Source organism: Mauremys reevesii, linkage group 4 (assembly GCF_016161935.1).
Source record: "Mauremys reevesii isolate NIE-2019 linkage group 4, ASM1616193v1, whole genome shotgun sequence".
Taxonomy (NCBI): domain Eukaryota; kingdom Metazoa; phylum Chordata; order Testudines; family Geoemydidae; genus Mauremys; species Mauremys reevesii.
Window position 1 is genome coordinate 130,054,061 of NC_052626.1, and position 24,257 is coordinate 130,078,317.

At 49.9% G+C, this 24,257-nt stretch overlaps 2 protein-coding genes across 6 annotated transcripts in view; one reads left to right on the forward strand and one right to left on the reverse strand.

Moving 5' to 3' along the window:
* The first annotated feature begins 1,171 nt into the window (after positions 1-1,171).
* LOC120403554 (complement receptor type 2-like) lies at positions 1,172-20,143 on the forward strand. 2 transcript variants are annotated; one of them, XM_039534763.1, is made up of 5 exons: positions 1,172-1,508; positions 9,785-9,967; positions 10,931-11,116; positions 11,870-12,049; positions 19,511-20,143. In XM_039534763.1, exons 1-5 carry the CDS (start codon positions 1,397-1,399, stop codon positions 19,528-19,530), a joined length of 681 nt encoding a protein of 226 aa, XP_039390697.1. In that variant the 5' UTR covers positions 1,172-1,396; the 3' UTR covers positions 19,531-20,143. The 2 variants fall into 2 exon arrangements, with proteins under 2 accessions (XP_039390697.1, XP_039390696.1); XM_039534762.1 differs by lacking the exon at positions 19,511-20,143 and adding an exon at positions 13,536-13,766.
* A 29-nt stretch (positions 20,144-20,172) lies between these two features.
* Positions 20,173-24,257, reverse strand: part of LOC120403556 (TBC1 domain family member 22B-like) — a 58,265-nt gene continuing 54,180 nt past the window's right edge. For 3 of the 4 annotated variants that reach the window (XR_005597588.1, XR_005597587.1, XR_005597591.1), the window contains one exon: positions 23,327-23,550. The gene's annotated coding sequence lies outside the window, so the exon portion shown is untranslated. Of the gene's footprint in view, positions 21,596-23,326; positions 23,551-24,257 lie in introns of those variants that run through there. The other variant, XR_005597589.1, reaches the window with a different exon arrangement.

The window sequence follows — 24,257 nt, forward strand, 5'->3', positions numbered from 1 at the left end:
GCACTAGAAAAGGTTCAGAAAAGGGCAACTAAAATGATCAGGGGTTTAGAGAGGGTCCCATATGAGGAAAGATTAACGAGGTTAGTTAGGACTCTTCAGCTTGGAAAAGAGAAGACTAAGGGGGGATATGATAGAGGTATATAAAATCATAAGTGATGTTGAGAAAGTGGATAAGGAAAAGTTATTTACTTATTCCCATAATACAAGAACTAGGGGTCACCAAATGAAATTATTAGGCAGCAGGTTTAAAACAAATAAAAGGAAGTTCTTCTTCACGCAGCGCACAGTCAACTTGTGGAACTCCTTACCTGAGGAGGTTGTGAAGGCTGGGACTATAACAATGTTCAAAAGGGGACTGGATAAATTCATGGTGGCTAAGTCCATAAATGGCTATTAGCTAGGATGGGTAAGAATGGTGTCCCTAGCCTCTGTTCGTCAGAGGATGGAGCTGGATGGCAGGAGAGAGATCACTTGATCATAGCCTGTTAGGTTCACTCCCTCTGGGGCACCTGGCATTGGCCACTGTCGGTAGACAGATACTGGGCTAGATGGACCTTTGGTCTGACCCGGTACGGCCGTTCTTATGTTCTTATGGAGCCCCACTAGCAGGTCCTGGCAGCCTCGTGGGGTGGGATCTGGCTTTGTCCTGGGTCACCCAGCCAGCGACCCCCTGCTGACACCCTTTCTCTCTCCCACGGAAGGGGCCTCATTAACCCCGCGGGTGGTGCCAGGAGTGCCTGGACGGCCCCCCTGCAGTGCAGTTCCCTGGCGGAGGGACACTCCAAGCCCATTCTCTGTGTGGATGCCACCGATGAGCTGCTCTTCTCCGGATCCAAAGTTGCGTGCCTCGGGGGCGGGTTGGCTGCTGAGCTCTGGGCGTGATCGCTGGGGAGTGAGCCTGTTACCCCAGGGCGTGGCTGAGCCGCCCTGAACTGCCGGGACAGGACACGAGCCTCCTGCTCGGACAGCGCCGGCCTGCCTGAGAGCCCCAAGCCCCACAACGTGCCGGTGCAGTTCTGGCTCCACCCAGCAGAGGGCAGCCATGCTGCATGAGTCATTAGGCTGAACAGCTGTGTGGTGACATCCCTGAAGCCAGTTGTTGGGGCCTCTGCCCAGCCTCTAGTGAGCAGGTGTTTACCTGGCACTGATAGACCCTCCCTCCGTTGGCAGGTCCGGCGCAGGTGCCAGGGGCTGGGTGGCCCACGGGGACTGAGCTCCCCTCTCGCCCCTGGGAGCAGGGGGAGGCAGTGACGGGGGGAGCTGTGGGGTTCCTGTGCTGAGGACGGAAAGGTCCTGCAGTGTCATGTGCTCCTGCTTCCTCTCACAGACTGGAGCTGCAAAATGTGGAACCTGGTGACGGGCCAGGAAATCGCCTCGCTGAAGGGCCACCCCAACAATGTGGTGTCCATCAAGTACTGCAACCACTCGGGGCTGGTCTTCACCGTCTCAACCTCCTACATCAAGGTGTGGGACCTCCGGGACTCAGCCAAGTGTGTCTGCACTCTCACGTAGGTACCTGGTGCACGGAGGCTGCTCTGGGGGCCTGACCAAGCTAACCGTGCTGCCCTGCCAGCGTCCTGCACCCAGGGCAGCATTGCAAAGGCCAGGGGGATGGGCCTGTCTGCAAGGCTGAGTCTAGGAATGCTGCAATGCTGGCTGCTCTAGGCTGGCCTGGCTTGCGGAGGCTCTGTGGCTTGGTGCTCTGCTGGGATAGCCTGTCTCTAGGAGCAGTGTCTGTGAGTTTAGTTGTGACGGTTAGCGCCACTATTCAAGGTACCCACTAGGAGGCATAGAGCAAGGAGGTAAGTGTTATATCCTTGGGGGCAGCCGGTTTAGGAAGAAATCACTTGAGGCCAGACAGCAGACAGCTAACAAAACCACCATTTTATTTACAGACTCAGAGAACTCACCCAGCCGGCTGAAGCTGGCTGAGCTATCCCCTAATAATCTAACTCAGTTACCATAGGAACCAAAAACCATGACAACCAAATACACAACAGTAAGGGTCTATGTGAGCAGAAAGCCAGGCTTTCACCCCACCCTCTGTGTGCTGGGTCTCTGAATTGCTGCACGGTGTGAGCGATGGGTTCAAGGAAAGACTCCGACTAGTGACTCTAAGAATCCTCAACTACCACCACTGTTCCTGTCTGATAGAAGGCAGCTCATGCCCTGAATCAAGCAGAAGTATCCTTTCCTGAATCTCACTGCACTCCTGGCCTCGCTGGTATTTAACGGCAAGGCATTGCACTGCGATAAAGTAAAATAGAGCCCCTGCCTCACCCAAAATGGTCTCTGGTTGTTCAGCAGACAGAGGGCATTTGGATCACCATGTCCAATCAATTCCCACATTCTGAGGAATGTTCCAGGCAGCCACAGCCAGAACCTGATTGACCTAGGGGGAAATCGGAAAACTGAAAGGGAGGAAATGGAGGTCATGGAGCCTCTACTAGCTCTTTGGCGCAGCCCCAGCCTCCAATATTGCTGCAATTGTCTAGAGATCAAAGAACTGGTTGACGGGACCATTTATGCCTTCCAGCAGAACAATACAGAAGAGCTCTGTTAAGGACTCTGGCTCCCTCCTCTCTGGGCTGGGAATGGAGAAAGGAAGGCTGTCACTGTGCTATCTTTAGCTGCCTGGGAAGTGCTCAGAGGCTGCAGTAGTGGGAGTCAGAGAGAAGGATGCACCAGAGGGTGTTATACATAGCCAGGTGTTTGCAATCCATGGGTGGGTCAGAGAGGTGACTCCATTACTCCTGTCAGCCATCATAGATTTAAATTAACACACATGTCCTATCTCCTAGAACTGGAAGAGACCTTGAAAGGTTGTTGAGTCCAGCCCCATGCCTTCACTAGCAGGACCAAGTACTGATTTTTGCCCCAGATCCCGAGGTGGTCCTCTCAAGAATTGAACATGCAACCCTGGATATAGCAGGCTGATGCTCAAACCACTGAGCTATCTCTCCTCCCACAGCACCTGCTAAGTCCTGCTGAACCCAGCTAGTGGTTGGGAAAGGATCCTGGGACAGAAAGGCTGATCTACACCATGCATCTGACCCTGCATGATGTCCCAGGCAGGGACAGCTGCGGTTCCTTGAACCACCCTGGGAGGCAGCTGGGCTTCATGATGTAAAGGCAGAATTGATGTTCCCCATTTGGGCCCATGCATCCTCCCTCCCCTGCCTCCACATCCCAGAGCAGTGGCTCCACCAATGAGACCATCCTCTGGAGCGAAGGAGGTGCCGGAGCTGACTCCTCTCCGGACAGCATGGCTCCGCTGTGGCTATGAGCTCAAAGGACCGCTGATGACCCCTCTGTTGGCAGGCTGGTACCTGGATTCCTCCTTCTCTTACCCAGAATGAGCGACTGACTATTTCCGTCCTCAGTGATGGTCTCACAAACTCTTTTTTCCGTCACCACATGCCAGAGCCTCGGCGCCCTCCTCTCCCTCCCTGACCGCATCAGTACTGCAGCCTCTGGATCCTCCCTCCCACACCCCGCACTGTCTCCAGGCCACAGACTCCTCCGCACTTGGGATCTGAGGGCTGGGGGGCGGAGGGGGAGGCAGCTTTTAATGAAGTGGCTCTAGGACTGGTAAAAGGAACTGGGTGAGAGTCCTGGAGACCAAAGCTCCCTGGTCTTCCACAGCTTGGCCTGGCAGGGACACTGGGCTGGCCTCACCTCTTCTCCCCAGGTACCTCAGCCCTAGCCTGGAGAGCCCACAGCTGGACTTGAAAGGGGAGTTCATGTTTCCAAGGCCCATTTTCCATGGCCTCTCTGGAAGGTTGTTCCACGGTGGGGATGCCTGGCCACTGCACTGAGTCCTACCAAATTCATTTCAGGTATGGGTCACCACAAAGTTGCAACTTCTGGTACCTCCTAACCTGGGGCAAAAGGCTCCACAGACTATTGGTGGTTCCTCAAGCCATGTGCTTCTGTGGCATTCAGGCGTTTGGAAGTGATGGCCTTCTCCAGGAGAGGGATGAAGGACTGCATCCAATGGCCAGACCCTCAACTGGGGAAGCTCCATGGAAGGCAGCTGAGCTACTTTAAATTACACCCGCTGGGGGGGTCTAATCTTTACTTCTTAACACCCATGGAAGGTCATGGGCTGGATGGGATGTTCTACCAAAGCAAACCTCCTTGTGATGAGTGACCCACTCCATCTGTCCCCATTGCACTTGCCAGTCACATGGCCAGAAGCTCCAGGGATGACACGAGGAGTCCGGTGGCACCTTAAAGACTAACAGATTTATTTGCGCATAAACTTTCTTGGATAAAAAACCCACTTCTTCAGATGCATGGAGTGAAAATTACAGATGCAGGCATAAATATACTGACACATGAAGAGAAGGGAGTTACCTTACAAGTGGAGAACCAGTGTTAACAAGGCCAATACAATCAAGGTGGATGTGGTCCACTCCCAATAATTGATGGGGAGGTATCAATTCCAGGAGAGGGGAAAGTTGCTTTTGTAATGAGCTAGCCACTTCCAGTCCCTATTCAAGCCCAAATTAATGGTGTTAAATTTGCAAATGAATTTTAGTTCTGCAGTTTCTCTTTGAAGTCTGTTTCTAAAGTTTTTTGTGTTGAAGGATGGCTACTTTTAAATCTGTTATAGAATGTCCAGGGAGACCGAAGTGCTCTCCTACTGGCTTTTGTATGTTACTATTCCTGATATCCGATTTGTGTCCATTTATTCTTTTACATAGAGACTGTCCGGTTTGGCCAATGTACATGGCAGAGGGGCATTGCTGGCCCCTGATGGCATATATCATCTTAGTAGATGTGCAGGTGAATGAGTCCCTGATGGTGCGGCTGATGTGGTTGGGTCCTATGATGGTGTCGCTAGAGTAGATATGGGGGCAGAGTAGGCAACAAGGTTTGTTATAGGGAATGGTTCCTGGGTTAGTGTTTCTGTGTTGCGGTGAGTATTTGCTTCAGGTTGGGGGGCTGTCTGTAAGTGAGGACTGGCCTGCCTGCCCTCCCGGGTCTATGAGAGTGAGGGATCGTTTTCCAGGATGAGTTGTAGATCATTGATGATGTGCTGGAGAGGTTTTAGCTGGGGGCTGTATGTGATGGCCAGTGATGTTCTGATATTTTCCTTGTTGGGCCTGTCCTGTATCTATCTCTAGGGACACTTGTTTTCTGTTTCCCTGCTGCATGCTAGAGTTTGGGTTACCTGCCCTCCTTGGCAAGTGATGGGGTCTTGGCTTGTCCTACCAGGGATCCACAGGCATTTCCATTGCCTATCCAGCACTGTGACGACATCCTGGTCACTTCAGAGCATTACTGACTCCTAAGGCGAGGTGGACTGTGGTGAAACAAGGATCAATGGACCCAGGGAGGGACAGTTTAGGGAGACAGGGATGGAATGGGCTGGGAATGGCTGCATAGAGCTGGCCCTGGGACAATGGAGTCAGGATGTGGGTGCATTGCCAGAGCTGAGGGGTTGCAGTGGGAGAATCTGGGGCTGTGGTGTGGGTAGGGATTGAGGGGCATGGGCAGAGCTCAGGGGGTGGGGTGGACAGTTGGGGTGGAACCCAGGTTGGGATAGCAGTGGGTGATGGGTCGTGCTTTTGGGGAATCAGCAGAGCTGGGCTGAGAGAGCTAGTTGAGGTGATGCTTGCTCAGCCTGGTAACTGTCTCCCCCTTTCATTCTCTCTGGGCCCTGGGGATCAGGTGGTGCGAGAGCGGGGAGCACGGTGCATGTAGGGGAGGCCAGTACTGGGAAGAGAACGCTGGCTATTGCCAGTCTGGGGATCCTCTGCAATATCTGAGCATGCTGGCCAATTCACCAGGCCGGCAGGGAAGCAAATGGTGCTGGAATTCACATGGGGATGGATCCAGGATATGCTGAGGCATCCTTCTGGGCCCCTTTAGGTAGACCAGGTGTCTTTTTTCCAGTCCCCTTAGAAGGCCATTAACAAAGCAAAGATGGATATGAAATCCCTGCCTTCACAGAGAACACATAGAGTAATTACAGCATGATCCCTACGGATCCCAAGTTGTCTACCCTTAATGAGCTGTCACACTTGAAGATTTTGGCTTTAATCTCTCTCTGCCTCAGTCCCCCCATCTGTAAAATGGGGGTAACATGGCTGACCCTACCTCTAGAAGGGTATGATGAGAATTCACTCACTGATGTTTATAAAGCTCCTCAGAAAGGTCCTCAGAAAAGCTGCTATACAAATGGAAATTTGCTATAAGATCCTAACTCTTTATTCCATCTTTTCATAAGGGAAAACTTACTGTTTTCAAGCAAGGTGATGTATTTAACAATGTAACAGTTCTCCTTTTAATTCCATGCAGGGGCTAGCATCACACCACTTCTCTACACATTACTGCTATTCATGCTTCTCATTGCTTACTTTTACTATCCCCTGTGAAGCAGGTAGTCATTGCAGTTTGTGTCCCCTCATAACTGTGCATTGTCGCGTACCCCAGCCCACAATTCAGTCCTAGGTGTTTTATATTTTTGCGGTTACTGAACCAAGTTCTACGCTCAGTGCAGTGGTGAGCAGAATGTAGGCCAATGATTTCCACAGCTGGGTCTCGCATGCCACATTCTTAGAAGGACGCTTCACTCTCCCTAGGTTTCAGGTTAAATGACTTTTACAGGTCCCTGTCTTGTTTTGGACTGTTAGGGAGATGTTCCTACTCGCCAGCGCTTGCGTACGCTGACAGAAGTGATCACAGAGAGTTTCTAGTTGGTACCGTAGTGACCTACTCCTGCAGCCCAGGTTACACACGCAGGGGCGGCTCTAGAAATCGGGCTGCCCCAAGCAGCGCGGAGCGCTGCGCCGCCCTTCCCCGGTCCCGCGGCGGGTCCCCTCTTCCCGCGGCTCCGGTTGAGCTCCCGCCGGCATGCCTGCGGCAGGTCCATCGGAGCCTGCGGGAGCTCAACCGGAGCCGCGGGAAGACGGGACCCGCCGCAGTCATGCCTGCGGCAGGTCCGCTCGTCCCGGGCTCCGGTGGACCTGCCACAGGCATGCCGGCGGGAGCTCCACCGGAGCCAAATGCCGCCCCCCTGGGAAACGGCCGCCCCAAGCGCCTGCTTGGTGCGCTGGTGTCTAGAGCCGCCCCTGTACACACGCATCCCTGGAGTATCTCCTCATGTGGCTTGTCTTACAAATTTTACATGGTCTAAAATCTCAGAACTATGTCAGAGTAAGTAATTTTCAGCTGAATTTTCTTTGCTTTAGTTGATATACAAATGTAAGAGCAATTTAATAGCTTATGGGGGCGGGCACTTTGGGGCCTGGTAGGCCCCCAGGTGCTGAGCACCTGCAGATCTGACTGCAGCTGGAGTTGTGGGTGCTCAGCACCTCTGAAAATCTGGTCCAGGACACACTGAGAAATTGGCTGTGTGAATGTGTCTGTACCGTAGACATGGTGATACCAGTGTGATGTGATGAACTGCATTTACTGTACAACTTTTCACCTGCTCAGCTGTCCTCTGCCCACTAGCCCTAATCAGATAGGAGAAGTTTGAACACCCTCATTTTATAAGCAGCCCCAAACATCTCTCACTCTCTCTCTCACACACACGCACACACACACGCACACAAATTAAATACATAACTTAAAATACTGTGGCAAATGTTCCTCCTCCCCAAAATATGGTATTTCCAAGCCCCTCCAGCCCCTCAGGATTACACTGGCTTGAGGCTCAGGACAGGCAATAATAAAAATTCAGTTCTGCATCACTGAAAGGATTGAAGTAGAATGTCTGGTAAGCTGTTAGGGCTAGAAATTGTGGGGGTGTTAGATATGGTTAAAAATCCAAGAATCCCCCTTTCTGTTGGGACAAACACTTGGTATTAGGATCTACCAGATCCTGAGATATCAGCCTTATCTATGTAGTTACATTAGCTATTTTAGGTAATTTTGAGGTTACTTACCCTTAATATCATGGATCAGCTGTTCTGCAATAGTATATGTCTACACTGCCATTGAAAAATACCAACATAACCAAGTCTCAGCCTGGATCAGCGGACTCAGGCCCAGGCTATGGGACTAAAAATTGCAGGCTAGACTTTGAGGCTCAGGATGGAGCCCAAGCTCGAAGACTCTCCCTCCACGCAGGGTCTCAGAGCCCAGGCTTTAGCCCAAACCCAAACGCCTGCACTGCAATTTTATACCCCACAGCCCAAGCACCAGGATTAGCCTGAGTCAGCTGACCCAAGCCAGACATAGCCACACCAAGGTTCTTTTCTCACAGTGTAGACATAGTCTAAGGCCTGGTCTACACTAGGCGTTTAAACCGGTTTTAGGAGCGTAAAACCGATTTAACGCCACACCCGTCCACACTGAGAGGCCCTTTATATCGGTATAAAGGGCTCTTTAAACCGGTTTCTGTACTCCTCCCTAACGAGAGGAGTAGCGCTAGTATCGGAATTACCATATCGGATTAGGGTTAGTGTGGCTGCAGATCGACGGTATTGGCCTCCGGGCGGTATCCCACAGTGCACCACTGACCGCTCTGGACAGCAATCTGAACTCGGATGCAGTGGCCAGGTAGACAGGAAAAGCCCCGCGAACTTTTGAATATTTCCTGTTTGCCTAGCGTGGAGCTCAGATCAGCACGTGTGGCGATGCAGTTAAAAATCTAAATAAAGAAAGAGCTCCCGCATGGACCATGCGGATGTGATCGCTGTAAGGGCAGGCAAATCTGTTCTATCAGCGCTCCGTTACAGAAGACGAAATTCAAAATCATTTTTAAAAAATCTCCAGACAGACGCCATAGCAGGGGCTCAGCGCACTGCTGCGTGACAAACGTAACGGAAAGCCAAAGAATCAAATGGACGCTCATGGACTGGAGGACTCAAGCTATCCCACAGTTCCTGCAGTCTCCGAAAAGTATTTGCATTCTTGGCTGAGCTCCAAATGCTTCTAGGGTCAAACACAGTGTCCGCGGTGGGTCAGGGCATAGCTCGGCAATTTACGCACCCCCCCCTCCAACCCCCAGAAGTGCTTTCCCAGAGGAAGGAGTGACTGACGACATTTACCCAGAACCACCCGCGACAATGATTTTTGCCCCATCAGGCGCTGGGATCTCAACCCGGAAATTCCAAGGGGCGGGGGAGGCTGCGGGAACTATAGGATAGCTACGGAATAGCTACCCACAGTGCAACGCTCCAGAAGTCGATGCTAGCCTCGGACCGTGGACGCACACCACTGATTTAATGTGTTTAGTGTGGCCGCGCACACTCGATTTTATACAATCTGTTTTACAAAACCGGTTTATGCAAATTCGGAATAGTCCCGTAGTGTAGACGTACCCCAAGATCCTGGTTTTACAGGTGGAAAATAAATAAAATAAAAACAGCGCCAGTTAAATGATTAGCTGTAACCCATGGCATATCTTGAATTCAAGCCAATGTGCTGTGGTATAAAGGCTCTATTAGCATTGAATATGGCCTGTGTAAGTAACGTGTGGCTGTGCCACTCATGAGTCTCTCTCAACCATCCCAAACTCAGAACAGTAAAACCTTGTCACACTGCACCATCCTGCAGTGTCCTTCTGGTATATTATACAGAGCTTTTGGAGAAGACCCTCTTAGAAGCCACCTTCCTTTTATTGTGACACCCATGAAACAAAACTTCCTTTAGAAACTAGGGTCTTTAAATTAAAAAAAAGTTAAGGAAATTGATGTTAGTGTCAGTGCTCAGATTCTTGCAAAGGGTTCAGACCCTGCTGATAAAGTCTCTATTGTAGAAAATGTCTCTACTGTGACCTTTTTCTTCTGTCTGATTCTGAACAAAAACTGTTGGTGTTGCTCAGAGACTCGTTGTCCAAAGCCAGTGGTTGAAAATGGAAAACAAATCTCTCCAGTGGAAACTGAATATACGTATTCCAACCATGTGGTGTTTCAATGTGATCCTGACTACATCCTCAGAGGCAGTGAGGGGATTGTGTGCCGGAGCGATGGGATGTGGCACCCTCCAGTACCATTTTGTGATAAATGTGAGTATAAATGAGAAGAGAACCTACCGTTCAGAAGAAATATGCTGCCACTGATCTTAGTAACAACAGCGGGAAGGCTGCCTCCCTACCTCTCAACTTCTAGGGGGATTATTAGAAGGATCCTCAGAGGTTATTAATAAATAGCCAATAAATGACCTCATCCAATTCTGTGTGTGTGTGGGGGGGTGTGTTTCAACAGCTAAGTATTCCCTACAGTCTAAACTCCAGGCCTGCTTCTGGCTGAAGGTTAAATGTGCCAGCCGAAGGGACCCTCACCCCTTTGCTTAGATTATTGAAGAGTCTTAGATCTCACTTTCCGTAAATTTTTTCATAATGTCATTGCTTAATTTGTGCCAGGCCTGAGCTCCAGCACCTCTGGGCTTGGCAGTTCATAGCTCCATCACCTCTGGGCCTGGCAGATCAGAGCCCTGGCACCTCTGGGCTCGCTGCATCAGTTATGAAAGTTAAAAAAAAATTGTTTGAGCCCTGGCACCTCGTTAATTACAAATTAAGCACTGCCTAATGTTCAGCCTAAATTTTCCTTTTCTTAATTTCCTCCTATTAGTCCTGGCTCAGCCCCCTTGTAACATCCTCTACAATCACTCCCCTTCTTCATTCAGTGTGGCTGGGTGGCAGGAGTGGGATAGTTCTTACACTGAGGGAGATGTTGTGGGCAGTGGGACTGAGACACTTCTTGTGGGACGCGGGGAGGGTTGGTAGGTTGCAGGAGGGTTGGGATGTTTGCCTAGGAGATTCTGGAAGGATTAAGCACTATGGGGGGGTGGTCTGACCAATATACTGATCTTTCAAGCAGCTGAGCATCAACAGCCCCCATTAAAGAGAATTTACCTGTCATCTAAATACCAAGTGCTGGATTCCCCTGTAACTTCGTGGGCTGCCCTACTTGTTGCCTGAGTCAGTGAGAGGAGCATCAGGCCTTACACTGTTTCTATCCATGTGTAGCCTGTGGCCGACCTCCAACTCTCATGAACGGGCTGCACAATGGTGGGATGAAGGAATATTTCCCCTATGAATCACAAGTGACCTATAGCTGCGGAGACGGTTTATCACTGATTGGAGAGTCCTCCATTTATTGCACATCTGATGGGGTAAATATGATGTGGAGCGGGCCTGCCCCGCAGTGCAAAGGTAAGTCATTCTCCATGACTCTAAATTACAAAGGGTAGAGGGTACTTTGAGGAGACCCAGGTATAACATCCCAACCCTTTTTGTAAGTGGGGCTGAAAATGAGCAGAGCTGTCTGCCGCTCCTAATCCCTCCCACAATCATCTTTGAAGTCCAGGATTACAGCTGACGTGAGTGGTGAAAAGCTAGGAGGGGGTGTGGCTATGGCACTCAGGCTGCACTGACCCAAGGTATCCTCACCCGTATGGCTCCCTAGGTGGAGCTAAAGCTTTGGGTGGAGCATTATCTCTCCTGGTCTGGTGGCAAACCTCACCCTGGAGTGCAGATGGCTCCACTGCTGTGCTAGCTGCAAACTGCCAGAGCTGAATAGATCCCACAGCTGTTAAAATAACCAGGTAAATCTTCCAATTTCCACGTGAAGGAGCCCAGCAGGGACAGCTGTTCTTGGAACCCCCATGGAATAGTGAGTGCAGTAGGAGCAGCAGGATTCTAGGAGGCTGGGAAAAAAGAGAACAGCATTGAAAGCATTCACCCACATACCGAACCTGCCATATAAAGTTATCCCTGCCCAACAGTCTCAATGTCATTGTGAATCGTCCGCTAAAAGGTCAAGAATCTGATATTCTTCTGTAGACGTGTTTCCCCTCCCCCCCATATTTAGTAAGCAGCTGATCTATTTCCAGGCAATTTAGTATATTGGCCTTGATTTGTTCCCTGTCTCAGATATAGAACTAACCGTTTAGTTATTTTCTTCAGTGGTTCACTGTCCGAGGCCACAGGTTGAAAATGGAAGAATGACGACTACAAGACAAGCGTTCACATACGGTGTCACTGTTCGGTTCTCTTGCAAGGAAGGCTACCTGCTCCATGGCAGTAGAGTGAGTCAGTGTCAGGATGACAACGCCTGGAATCCTCCTGTGCCAAGTTGTCAGCCCGGTAAGTGTAAATGATGAACTGAGGTATGGCGATTGGTCTGGCACGTGTACACTGAGCTCTAGTAACAGCACCATAGGGGGAGAGGTGGTCTGAGCGTGGCAGTGGAAACCAAGATCCTTGAGTTTTTACCCTCTTCCTGCCCCAGGCCAGTCTCCCTGGGTGACTTGAGCAAGGGATTTCTCCTCTCTGCCTCCATTTCCCATCTGTAAAAATGGAGATCATGGATCCAAGCTACCTTGAAGAGGTGCTTTGAGGACTAGTTAGGAAAGTACTTGAAAGAAAGATGCTAATTATGACTAATCACACATTGCTGAAACTCTCCTGGCTGTACCGTGGAAGGGAACCCAAAGCAGCAAATATTTATCAATGGAATATATATTTAATAGGATAAGGACCAAGCAACCTCGGTGTTTAGGTCCGAGAAGCTTTCTTCAGGAGTGGGCCAGCTTTAATGATGGATTTTTCCAGTTTAGAAAAGGTGCTCATCAAGGACCCCAGGCTGCTTGTACCAAAATCTGAAAAAGTGATGCCTTGTAATCCTCAACTGAGTCAATGCCAATGAACAGCAATGACTTCTGAGCCTGCAAAAAAAAAACAAACAACAAAAACCAACAGCCTCTGACTGCCCCTTAATCAATTTGATATTGACTAGCCCTTCCTTGGCCGGAATGGCTGAGTGTGCGAACCCTCAGGTTTGACAAGTCTGGCTCCACAGAGTCACAGACCTGAAGCTCACCAAAGCAGACTCAGCCTTTCCTCCTTCAGAGGTAGACACATTCAGTTCTGTAGAGACTGCTCTGCGGGGGTTGGAGGTGAGATGAAGGGGTGGTCGGGGCTGATTTCCAGATGAAACTTTAAGGACTCAGGGACTGAGTCTCATTTACACTAAGCCCCTCTCTGTTGCCAGAGGCCTCAGTGTGCATGAGAATCAGGTTCTCCATTCAGGTCTGCATTCTGTAGACAGTCCTCAAATAGCCCTTCATGCTTACTGCCCCCAGAGGTGGTTGTTTCACTGGGGAAGAGGTTCCTTACAGTTATCTAAGGGGTCTGTACAGAGCCCGTCACTGGGGTCTCTAATCAAAGCCTTTGGCATCCTGCAGGATGAGTGACACTACAGAAGCCTAAGACACTGTTAAGGACTAAATTCTGCCCTTGGCTCCACCTGTGTAACTCCAAGGCAACTCCACTGACTTGCAATTGTCCCTCACTGCAACGGGGGTGGGGGGCTAATTCTGCAGTACACCAAAGAGGCTATTTAGAAGAAGGCCACAAGTGTGCAATGGAGTGAACTTCACATTCACAGTTGTCCCAAGGTTGTCAGTAAAACTTCCTTAAATAAACCAACAAAGCACCTGTGTTCTGCTGCCCCAAGTGTGGAGTTTCAGCTGCAGATGACTCCATGAAATGCCCATGATACACAGTACTGGGTGGGATTTCACTCACGCCCTTTTCTTGTTGAACTCATGATGTTTGTTTGTTTTTCCAGCGAGTCACTGGGGGTGTGATGTTAAAAGTAGTATATTCCTCTGATTAAACCAAAACAGCTGCAGTGAAGTAAACCAAGGGCACGGGGCCTTAAGTAGAGCTGCCTCTTTCCATTACAGGCAATAAGCAGCACTCACAGAGCATCTCCTCTCACTGAACGGCTTTCTCATCTGCTTTTTTCTTTCAGTTCGGTGTTTGTTGCAATAAATAAAGCCAAGTCCGTCAGTCTGTTCCAGTGGAGCGCCCCAAGCGGGGGTTTTCCACGTCCTTTTATTATAATGGTTACATAAATCATTCTATTATGCGCATGTGCAACCCCAATCCAACTCCTCGCCCCCTCCCCTGATTGGTGCTCTATGCATTGCGTGTTCCAGTGGTACACACCTGGTCGGCGCTTAATCTGTGGGTCTCCTGATCGAGTGTGGGGGGGTGGGAACCACTTCAGCCGCTCTAAATTCGGGGGCGGTTTTCCAACCCCCTTAGTGCTTGAGAAGTGTAAAGTTCCTACATCCCCTCCTTTTCTGTTTTGTCGACCCGTGCCTGGTCCGCATGTTTCATGATTTTATATGCATACATGACGGCTTGGAGTGTAGGCAGGGGTTTGCGCCGACAGGGTGTAAAACACATCTTAATTATATTAGGAATACACTGAGCAAAGCAAAAAAAAACCAATCAAGCAGGCAATAACAATCAAAGCATATTGCAAAACAGTTCGGACCCATCCCATGGATGGCAGCCAAAGAGATGTACTCAGCCCGACTGAAAAAATTGACATTGGCATTACATTCTGATTTCATGGGGGTTGAGCTTCACCGGCGTCGGGTGCGGGCCTCATTAATTCGGGAGCCAGTCAACATTGACCTTGTGGGGAGTATCAATGTGAGCCTGCTTAGGCAGCATTGAGTTTCTGAAATATTGGCCGGAATATAATTAAAGGTCCTCTGACCACACGTAAAAAACCAACCCTCTGGTAACATGATGTGCCCGTAATTGCTGGACACATTTTGAAAGCGCGTACAATTCCATTTTGGGGTACCCACCCGCAAACATACTTTTGGGGGCTTGTGACGTGTGCAATTAACCATCCGTGCACAGGTCAAATTGGCGTGATTGGCTACTCGTGGGGTAAAGAGGGACAAGGCACTCGCGGGTTTCACATAAGTGGCCTGGCCCCATAGGCTCATTGAAGAATAATGAATCTCGGTAATATTTATAAAATTAGACATCCCCGTTGCATGTGCAGCACTGCCCGGCGCCTTACATACTGGGACCAGGCAGGTGCCCAACAGGCCATGCATCTCAGGGGCCTGCTGTAAACAAAAGGAGGATTGATTGGCAAGGATCGCAAGTCGAGCCCATATATTATAACGCATGCGGCTATGCAATTCGGGTTCGGCCCCAACCGATGACACACAAAAACAACACAACAATATGATAAAAGAATTAGCAATCAAACAAGCAAAGATAGCAGCAGTAAAATTCTCGGGGGTAGGCTTGGCCTTGTTATTCTCCAGCGTTTGCTGAGCCTGCTGCGCCAGTGGTTTCACCTGCCCCCAGGTAACCTTTGGTGCCGTCTTTGTGGCTCGGCACACTGGAATGGTCTCGATTAGGCTCAGATTGAAGTTGGGTATTGGGTTCTTGAGGCCTTGATGCCACGTCATCGTGCCACGGTCGCACGTTCTTGGCAGGGACCCACAACGGACCTGTGGGAGTAAGCACAGCGGCATGCCCTCGTCCCCAGGTTAGCAATGGAATGGGGCCATACCAATTAGGGTCTGGGCTCTGCCTATATTTGACAGATGGGCGTGGGAGCGGGGTTTCCGTCTTAAAATGTCATTCAGTGGCTGTAAAATTGTGAAAAATATTGAAAGTATTTAGGGTAAACAATACTATCACTAATTGATTTTGCTTGGCGCCCATGGTTGGCCCATCATCCCCCACTGTTTTGTTTTGCTTTTTCAGGTACTCTTTAAGTGTACAATTGGTTCGTTCCACAATGGCTTGACCAGTGGAATTGTACGGAATACCAAAGACGTGGTCAATTTGCCACTGCGTGCAAAAATCCGCAAACCTGTGAGAAATGTAGGCGGGGCCATTATCAGTTTTTATCTGTCGGGGGCGGCCCATAACGGCCACCGCAGCAAGAACATGATTAATCATGTGTTTGGCCTGTTCGCCCCGTTGGGGGGTGGCCCAAATATAATGAGAATAGGTATCAATGGTAACATGTAAATATTTCCAAGGAGAAAAAGGGGGATAAAGCGTGACATCCATTTGCCAAATTTGGTTGGATTGAAGACCGCGGGGATTAACACCCAGTTCGGGGTAATAATGAAGACTTGCACAATGATTACAGGTTTGGACAATACATTGGGCCTGAATTAGGGGGATCATAAAATGCTTCACTAAAAATTTAGCATTTTGATGAAAAAATGCATGACTATCAATGGGATCCAAAAAAACCAGAATGAGTTAACTAAAAAAGGCTAAAAAAAACCACTGGCCACAGTCAAGGACACCGCGCACAGCTAAAACTTGGCGGACAGCCAAGAAAGAGGGGGGCTTGACTGGGCCCAAAAGCTATGAGAGCTGCAAAACTCGGCCAGGCACTAACGGAATGTGTTAGCTAAAAGGGGAAGGGCAGTAAACTCAGTCATGAATGGTAAGATGTGATCCAAATTTGCTTAACAAATCTCTTCCCCATAGGGATACAGCAATATCCATGATATAGGGTTTAAGGAGAATCTCCTTTCCCCCTTCTTGCGGAGTTATAGCAATCCGTTGGGTGCTTTGTTGAGCAGCCTGCAATCCGCCCACTCCCCAAATGGCTGGCACTTCGGATTTGTCCCAGGTGGACGGCCACTGCCGAGCGGAGATGACTGTAACGTCAGCTCCAGTATCCACCAGCCCTTCAAGGGGGATACCATTTCAGTAATAGGTACGCTTAAATTTTGCTTGTCCTATTGCTTGAGTGATCGCCGCCACCTGAGGATGGGCCTTCGCTAAGGTGGACCCGAAACCCCCAGCGTCCCGGGTCACATTTATTCCCTCTGCGGGCAAACAGAAGGGAAGGATCACCATCTGGGCCCATGAATCCCCTCGATGCAGCTGTTTTGGCATATGAGCCCAAATTTGGACATAAATACTTCCCTTATAATCACTATCTATTACCCCGGGGACTATCTGAATGCCATATTTTCCGGCATGGGAACGAGGGAGGATTAGCCCCATAGTGCCCGGGGGCAGGGGTCCAGAAAGTTGGGTAAGAATCGCCACCACCTCCCCGGGGAAAGTGAGCTCCCTATCTTCCTGCAACAACAAATCAATTCCCGCACTTCCTAGGGTGGCTGCCGGGGTATCATAGGCGGTGCCTCCTCCCACCTTTGGGCCGGGGCTGGGGGATCGCCCGTTGCCCAGTTTCCCGGAGGTTGGGCATTGAGCGGGGGATTGCTACGGCATTGGTTTGCCCAGTGGTAACCCTTCTTACATCGGGGACAAATAGACCTTGGCCTATTGGACTGCTGTTGCGTCCCGGTATTGCCTCCCCCAGGGGCCCGACACTCCCTCTTAAAATGGCCTGGTTTCCCACAATTAAAACACTTTCCCTGGGGTTTGGACCCCTTCTGCATGGCTGCTGCCAGCAAATTCATCTGATGCACTTGAGTGCCAACATCTGTGCACACTTTTAGCATTTCTGCCAGAGTGTACTCCGGTTTGGTCACAATGGACTGTAACACCTTGCGGCAGTCCGCATTAGCATTCTCATAAGCGAGTTTCCTCATTAATTCCCACTGGGCGTCAGGATTATCTACCTGCCTCTGAATAGCCTCCTGTAATCTGTTAATAAATTCCATATACGACTCTTGAGGGCTCTGGCGGGTAACGGTAAAGGACCGGGAGGGTTTCCCCGTCACCGGTACTTTAAACAGGGCTCTTAAAACACAACGCCCCACAACTTGGAGCGTTACGAGAGGGATATTCGCAGCCTGCTCCCGTGTGCTGGCAAACTGTCCCGCTCCATACAGCTGCTCGGGAGTATAGGCCCCCCCCGATGCCCGCCCCTGTTGTAATGCTTCCTGTTGAAATTCACTATCCCAAATAACATACTGCGCGGGGCTTAAAAGCATCCTACAAAGATCCTTCCAATCTTGGGGGAGCATGCTATATCCATTTGCAATCCCTTCTAACATGCCTCGGGTAAAGGTGGATTTCAATCCAGACTCAGTAACCGCTCGTCTCGCCTCTCGGAGAACGGAATAGGGGAGGGCTGTGATCTCCACTTCAACCTCCCCCTCTGCGTTGCCAGGGCGATGTGTCACTGGGAACGCAGCCAATAGCTCTCTCGTCTCCTCCCCGTTTAATTCTCCCTTGTCCTTTTCCTTCTGTATCATTGCCTGAAAAGGGGACAGCCGAAAATTCGGCCGTGAAGAGCCATCCGTACCCGGACATGCATCATGGCATTCGGGTACCGCCTCAGGCGGCTTGGGGGGCAAGATCTGAGGGTAAGGAGGGGGGGCCGAAGGCGCGGGGGCGAGAAGGATAGCCCTGGAGGACGCTCCAATCCCGGTTGTCTCCAGAGCCTCCTTACATCGCTGCCAAAGCAGGAGCCACTGCACCGCGGCTCGAGGCTCCGCGTGCAGTGTCGCCCCTATCTTTATCCAATCATCTACCAACAGTGACCCGTGATCCGGGTACCAAGGACATTGGCGATTGATTTCAGCAAGTAGCTGTTCTAACTGACCCAGGGAGACTGGCCTGCCAGCCTGTTGCATGATAGCCTGCAGCTCTTTCGCATGAACTTTCTGCTGAGCTGACTGTTTCCCCCCCATACTCACGGAATGAAGCTTTCCCAGCGAGATTCGGTGCACCGAGGGCTATTCCAGCCGGTGAGCAGGGGGAATCACGTCGGGGTCACCAGATGTTGCAATAAATAAAGCCAAGTCCGTCAGTCTGTTCCAGTGGAGCGCCCCAAGCGGGGGTTTTCCACGTCCTTTTATTATAATGGTTACATAAATCATTCTATTATGCGCATGTGCAACCCCAATCCAACTCCTCGCCCCCTCCCCTGATTGGTGCTCTATGCATTGCGTGTTCCAGTGGTACACACCTGGTCGGCGCTTAATCTGTGTGTCTCCTGATCAAGTGTGGGGGGGTGGGAACCACTTCAGCCGCTCTAAATTCGGGGGCGGTTTTCCAACCCCCTTAGTGCTTGAGAAGTGTAAAGTTCCTACAAGTGTTCAAAGCCAGATGTGCAGAATGCAGAATGGTCAATGCATTAGATGAGAAAATGTGGTACAATGTAAATGAAAGCATTACTTTCAAATGCTCTCCTGGGTACCATTTTTCAGACCATTGGTACCTGCCTACAACAGACAGCTTGAGCATTACTTGCTCAGCCAACGGCAACTGGACAGCATTACCCAAATGTGTAAGTATGACACTCCAGAGGGATTTGTTGAAGTAATAACAAAACAGTGTTTTTCATTTCTAAAGTCTTAGTCCTCATTGTTTTAATGAATCAATGGGATCAAGTAGGGAGATGTGCCATTGATACAATAGAAGGGGAAAATGAATTGATCTAAAAGCAAAAGAATGTCCTTCCTCCATCCCCATCCTTTCTTGTGCTTTGAAGTAGGGCTAGGGCAATGTTATGACTGTTTTAATGAGTACTTGCCAGTGAAAATGTAAATGGAGGCCTAGTTCTGGCTCAAGGAGTTAACACTCCAAGTGCCTGATTCTGCAAGTTGTTCAGAACCTTCTCAAAGTTGCATAGAACTGTCATCCCCTACAGACATCAATAAGAATTGTGGGTATGAAGGCCTTTTCAGTATCAGGCTTGTGTCAGACAGACTGTCTGATATAGATCTATGTAACACACTGACTGAGGGTTCAAACCCAAAAAGGAGCAAGCATACTTCAAGGGTAAATCCTTCTCTTCTGCAGCATAATCCCATTCCCTCTTCCTCTGTTTCATAGCAAAAGCAAAGCAATACTGAAGAATGCACAGGAGCACGTGAGAGTAAAGAGTTTCTCCATTGTGATGTGCCTCTGACAGAACTGAGAACCCTGCTGGAACTGAAGAAACTGTATCTGGAGATTCAGAAACTGAAGCGGGAGATTAAAAAATTGTAATGACTAGCTGAAATCTGTGATCCTCATTGTGTTAGGAAAGTGAAAGCAAGTAGAGGAACTAGATTGAACTGAAGGTTTATTTTCATACAAGCTTCAGACCCTATGCAGCTGGAAATTTACAGCAACAACCTTCAGCTTTGCCATAATTGCTGCTTACATTTAGCTTTTATGTATTATAACACATACATTCACAGTGGGTGTATGGCTCTTCTACTGTTTGATTTACATTAACTTTAAGGGCAGTGATGTGCATAACTCCCCGTGCACCACTGAAAATCTAAGGGATAGCAAAGCAATCTTCCCTGTCCTCTTGATTTAAACTCAGCTCAGCAGACTTTCTTCTCAATCTGACCAGATCTAGTTTTGATTGATACCAGGGTTATCACCAGAAACATTTTTATATCTAATCACACTCAAGAGTAGATGGTAGAAATGTAACTGTGGAGAAAGAGCCTGCTAAGCCATTTTCCCACTGCACCTATACCGTTGGAGATCAAATCATTATTCCTGCATTCCAAGGATGCAATAAAATGCAATTGTTATAACTGCTGGCTGATTGTGTGTTTTTTATATCTTTATCCCACTGGCTACAAGACCTAAAAATCCCCAGTCTGTTTAAAGGCTCCTTTTCTTAGTGAAAAACCGTCTCAATCTAGTGAACAGTCTCAGCAGGGACTGCAAGGACAGAGCAAGCAGTGACGACTGGCTTTTCCTCTCACATCTGGAGAAGCTCATGGTTGAAGCATACTGGGGAAGTAGCATAGGAGACAGCAGCTTGCTGTACCTGTTCTGTGGAATATCAGGAAACATTGGTCTACAGCACTATTAGGCTGGTATCTTTACTCCTGTTTATGGAGCCAGCGAGATAGAGTCAGATCCCCAAAATAACAGAGATGAATTTGACCCAGAGGATGAGTAGAAAGGATCCTTTGGTAACTGCTAACGCTGTGTTGGCCAGAAAAATAAGTGCTACACCCCCTTCCACTAAGAATCAGTGCTTGTATAAAGCCAGGAGGCGCCGATTGAAACAAAGCTGCAGAGAAGTAACATATAGGCCCAGAAGTTCCCTCCACCTCAAAATTGTAGCTTTGTGGGCTACTGAGCTCTAAGGGGGCATGATACTCTCGCAGGTAAGAGCAAATTGTATTTCCAGGAAGGTGTCAGGTGGGGACAAGGGACAGAAAGCAGCTGAACTCTGCATTAGGAGCTCCCTAGAAGTTCACCTTAGAAGCTGCAGCTTGGCTGTGCTGAATCACTGCAACTCTGGCTGCCTAGCCTACTTTTGGGGTGACACTAGCTGCCTGTTCCCCCCATACTCTGGAGAAGCCCTCTCTGCCTCAAACCAGTCTCTGCCGCCATGAAGGGACTCGGGATTTAATTTGACTTAGTCTATTGCATCCCTCTCTGTTACTCCTCTAACCTGAGCTTTTCTCTGTAGACAAGGACCAGTAGAGGCAATTCACTAGCAATCCATTTAAGTGGCATGAACCAAGTCAGCCTGGGCCTCTAATCACCATTTCTCAAGCTGAGTAATACATTATGTAATCCACACACCTTCTGGATGTGTTGTTCTCTCCTATCTAGTGGTACTGAGACCACTTAAAGAGAGAGATAAAATGCATGTGCTCTACAGCCTTAAGTAACAGCCAGTTGGCATTTAGTTTGAATATTTAGTAGTAGTAGTAACATCACTGACCAGATGCATGACCCTGAATGGCAGCCACCTGGATGTTTTAGAGAGCATCTTCCATTGAGCAATATGTAAAAAGAGAGCTTTTCTGTTCATCTGTCCTGGATATTTATATAACTCTTGTCACTGTGGTATCTAGCCATTGGGTCACGGTTAGGAAGCAGGCTGGAGCAGAAGAGATGGAGAGGAACGCGAAGTGGGCGACCTGTTCCTTGCTGTTGAAATGTGCACAGACAACTCTGGAGAGTGAAGTTCTTCATTTATGCTCAGCACCAATACAGCACAGGTAGCAGCACTGCTCTCTGCCAATGTGTCACAAACCTGACCTGTACTAGGGACTACCTTTAGGGGTGAGCTGGAGTTCCATCCCCATAGCCCATTCAGTGCTTGGCCACTGCTGGGATTGTTTGTGTAAGCATGTTGCTGTATAGTGAACTGTAACCCTTGTGGAAGCATACTGGAGATACTGGAATCAATAGCCCCAATTCATCCCTGTATTTCTGAGCCATATATTCCTGGGATCTGACAGCTCTACTTCCCCTGCTACTGTTCCTGCAGGAACTTCCAACACAGCGTGCGCACTGGGAGTATTTCCAAGGCTATGGATGTGTGGCCAAAGCACTATTGCACTAAACACTTATTCCCGGTTTCTGAAAACATTTCTTGCACCCACAGGCGGGCAGATAAGCCAGGGGGCTGCCTGACCCATGTTGGAGCTAACCCATGTGCAGTCAAACACAGAATAGTTGTGGCCCAAAAGTTGTATAAAGCACAGGAATGAATTAGGTTTATGGAGGCCAGCAGTGGGCATGCTGCCTCTAGGTCAGCGGTTTTCAACCTGTGGTTCATGTACTCCTGGAGCTCCGGACTATGTCTAAAGGGTCCGCAAAAGACAGACTGAAAACTAAGTCACAGAATTCAACTAGATATACAGACATAGCTTTCCAAAGGGGTCTGCACCTCCATTCAAAATTTCCAAAGGGGTTCGCACCATAATTTGAATTTTTTTAGGGATCTGCAAATGAAAAAAATGATTGAAAACTACTACTCTAGATACTTGGGTCGAGCGTGCGCCGCTGCTAAGTCTGTGTTTCCCTCACCTTAAAAACACAGCCCAGGAGCTTGCCAGTCTATCACCATATGTGAGGTGGTCTATAACTATGCCTCCTTCCCATGTTGTAGAAAGGGTTTGTATTGAACTGTCTAGCCCCTCCCAAGCTTGTAGGTCTGTGGCTGCAGCTGCAGAGCTCTCAGTTTCTTTTGCCAATTTGCACTTTTGCCAAAGGAAACACAGCGTCAAAACATGAATGCTTATTGCCCATCCCTGCCCCTTGCTAAATTAGATAATCCAGTTTCTCAGCCTCTAACAGACACATTATATAAAGCTTCCTTTTCTCATATCTGCAGGGCCGCTCAGAGGATTCCGGGGGCCCGGGGTCTTCGGCGGCGGGGGGCCCTTCCGTTCCGGGACCCGCCGCCGAAGTGCCCCAAAGACCCGCGGCGGGAACCCCCTGCCGCCGAATTACCGCTGAAGCAGGACCCGCCGCCGAAGTGCAGCCCGGTCTTCGGCAGTAATTCGGCGGCGGGGAGCTCCCGCCGCGGGTCTTCGGGGCACTTCGGCGGCGGGTCCCAGAACGGAAGGGCCCCCTGCCGCCGAATTACCGCTGAAGACCGAGCTGAACTTCGGCGGCGGGTCCCGCTCCGTCTTCGGTGGTAATTCGCCAGCGGTGGGTCCTTCTGCCCCGGAGCGGAAGGACCCCCCGCCGGCGAAGACCGTGAGCGAAGAAGCTCCTGCGCCCGGCCCCGCAAGAGTTTTCCGGGCCCCCCCGGAGCGAGTGAGGGACCCCACTCCAGGGGCCCCGAAAAACTCTCGTGGGGGCCCCTGTGGGGCTCAGGGCCTGGGGCAAATTGCCCCTCTTGCCCCCCCCTCTGGGCGGCCCTGAATAAACCTGGTTGAGTGACTTTTGCCTCTGAACCAGGTCTGTCATTTTTCTGGGCTGTTCTATCAAGGTCTGCTGAGCCAGGTACCTGCACAGAGCCGGGACAGCGTTCAGAGCACACATGCATGCCAGCTAACCAGAGGATGGTTGTGTAGATCATGCCCTGGTTCTCTCTTCTCCCCTGCCCTCTTGCAGTTCCCAGTGCAGAGTCTGCTTCAATTATTTCAGGCTGTCAGCATTTTTCCTGGAGATGCCTGTGAGAGAAGGGAAATGGTAATGTCTAACAGTTAATAACTCAGCCAGACCTGAATGGAATTTCAAAGCCGAAAGGAAAAGGCGCCCCGGTGATCTTGGCACAGATGTCAGTGTTTCTTCTCCTGGATCAGAGCTCTGCCTGCACTTACTCTTCTCCCATAGGTGCCAACTGTGTGGGTGCTGCAGGGCTGAAGCACCCATGGAAAAATATGAGTGGGTGCTTAGCACCCACTGGCAGCCAGCTCCCCTCTTTCCCCCAGTGCCTCCTGCCCATCGGCGGCCCTGATGATCAACTCTTCCCCTTCCCTCCCAGCACCTACTCTCTGCCGCAATCAGCTGTTTTGCGGCATACAGCCAGCTCTGGGAGGAAGATGGAGGAGCTGAGACAGGGCACACTCAGGGGAGGGGGCAGAATTAGGTGAGAAGAGGCAGGATGGGGGCAGAGCAGGGGGTTGAGCACCCCCCCAGGCCCAAAGGAAGCCGGTGCCTATGTCTTCTCCCCACACATTAATAAGATCCAGCACCCTCTGTGTACGCCGTGCTGGAGCTTGTTTGTGGCCTTGAGTCTCCATGATCAGCTGTGCCGGCGAGCTCTCCATGCTGATCAAACAGAAAATGAAAATTCTAAAGTTCCCCGGGGCTTTAACGGGGATGTGGCTGTTTCCTGTGTACCTGGCTGACATGCAGTGAATTGAAAGTGCTCTCC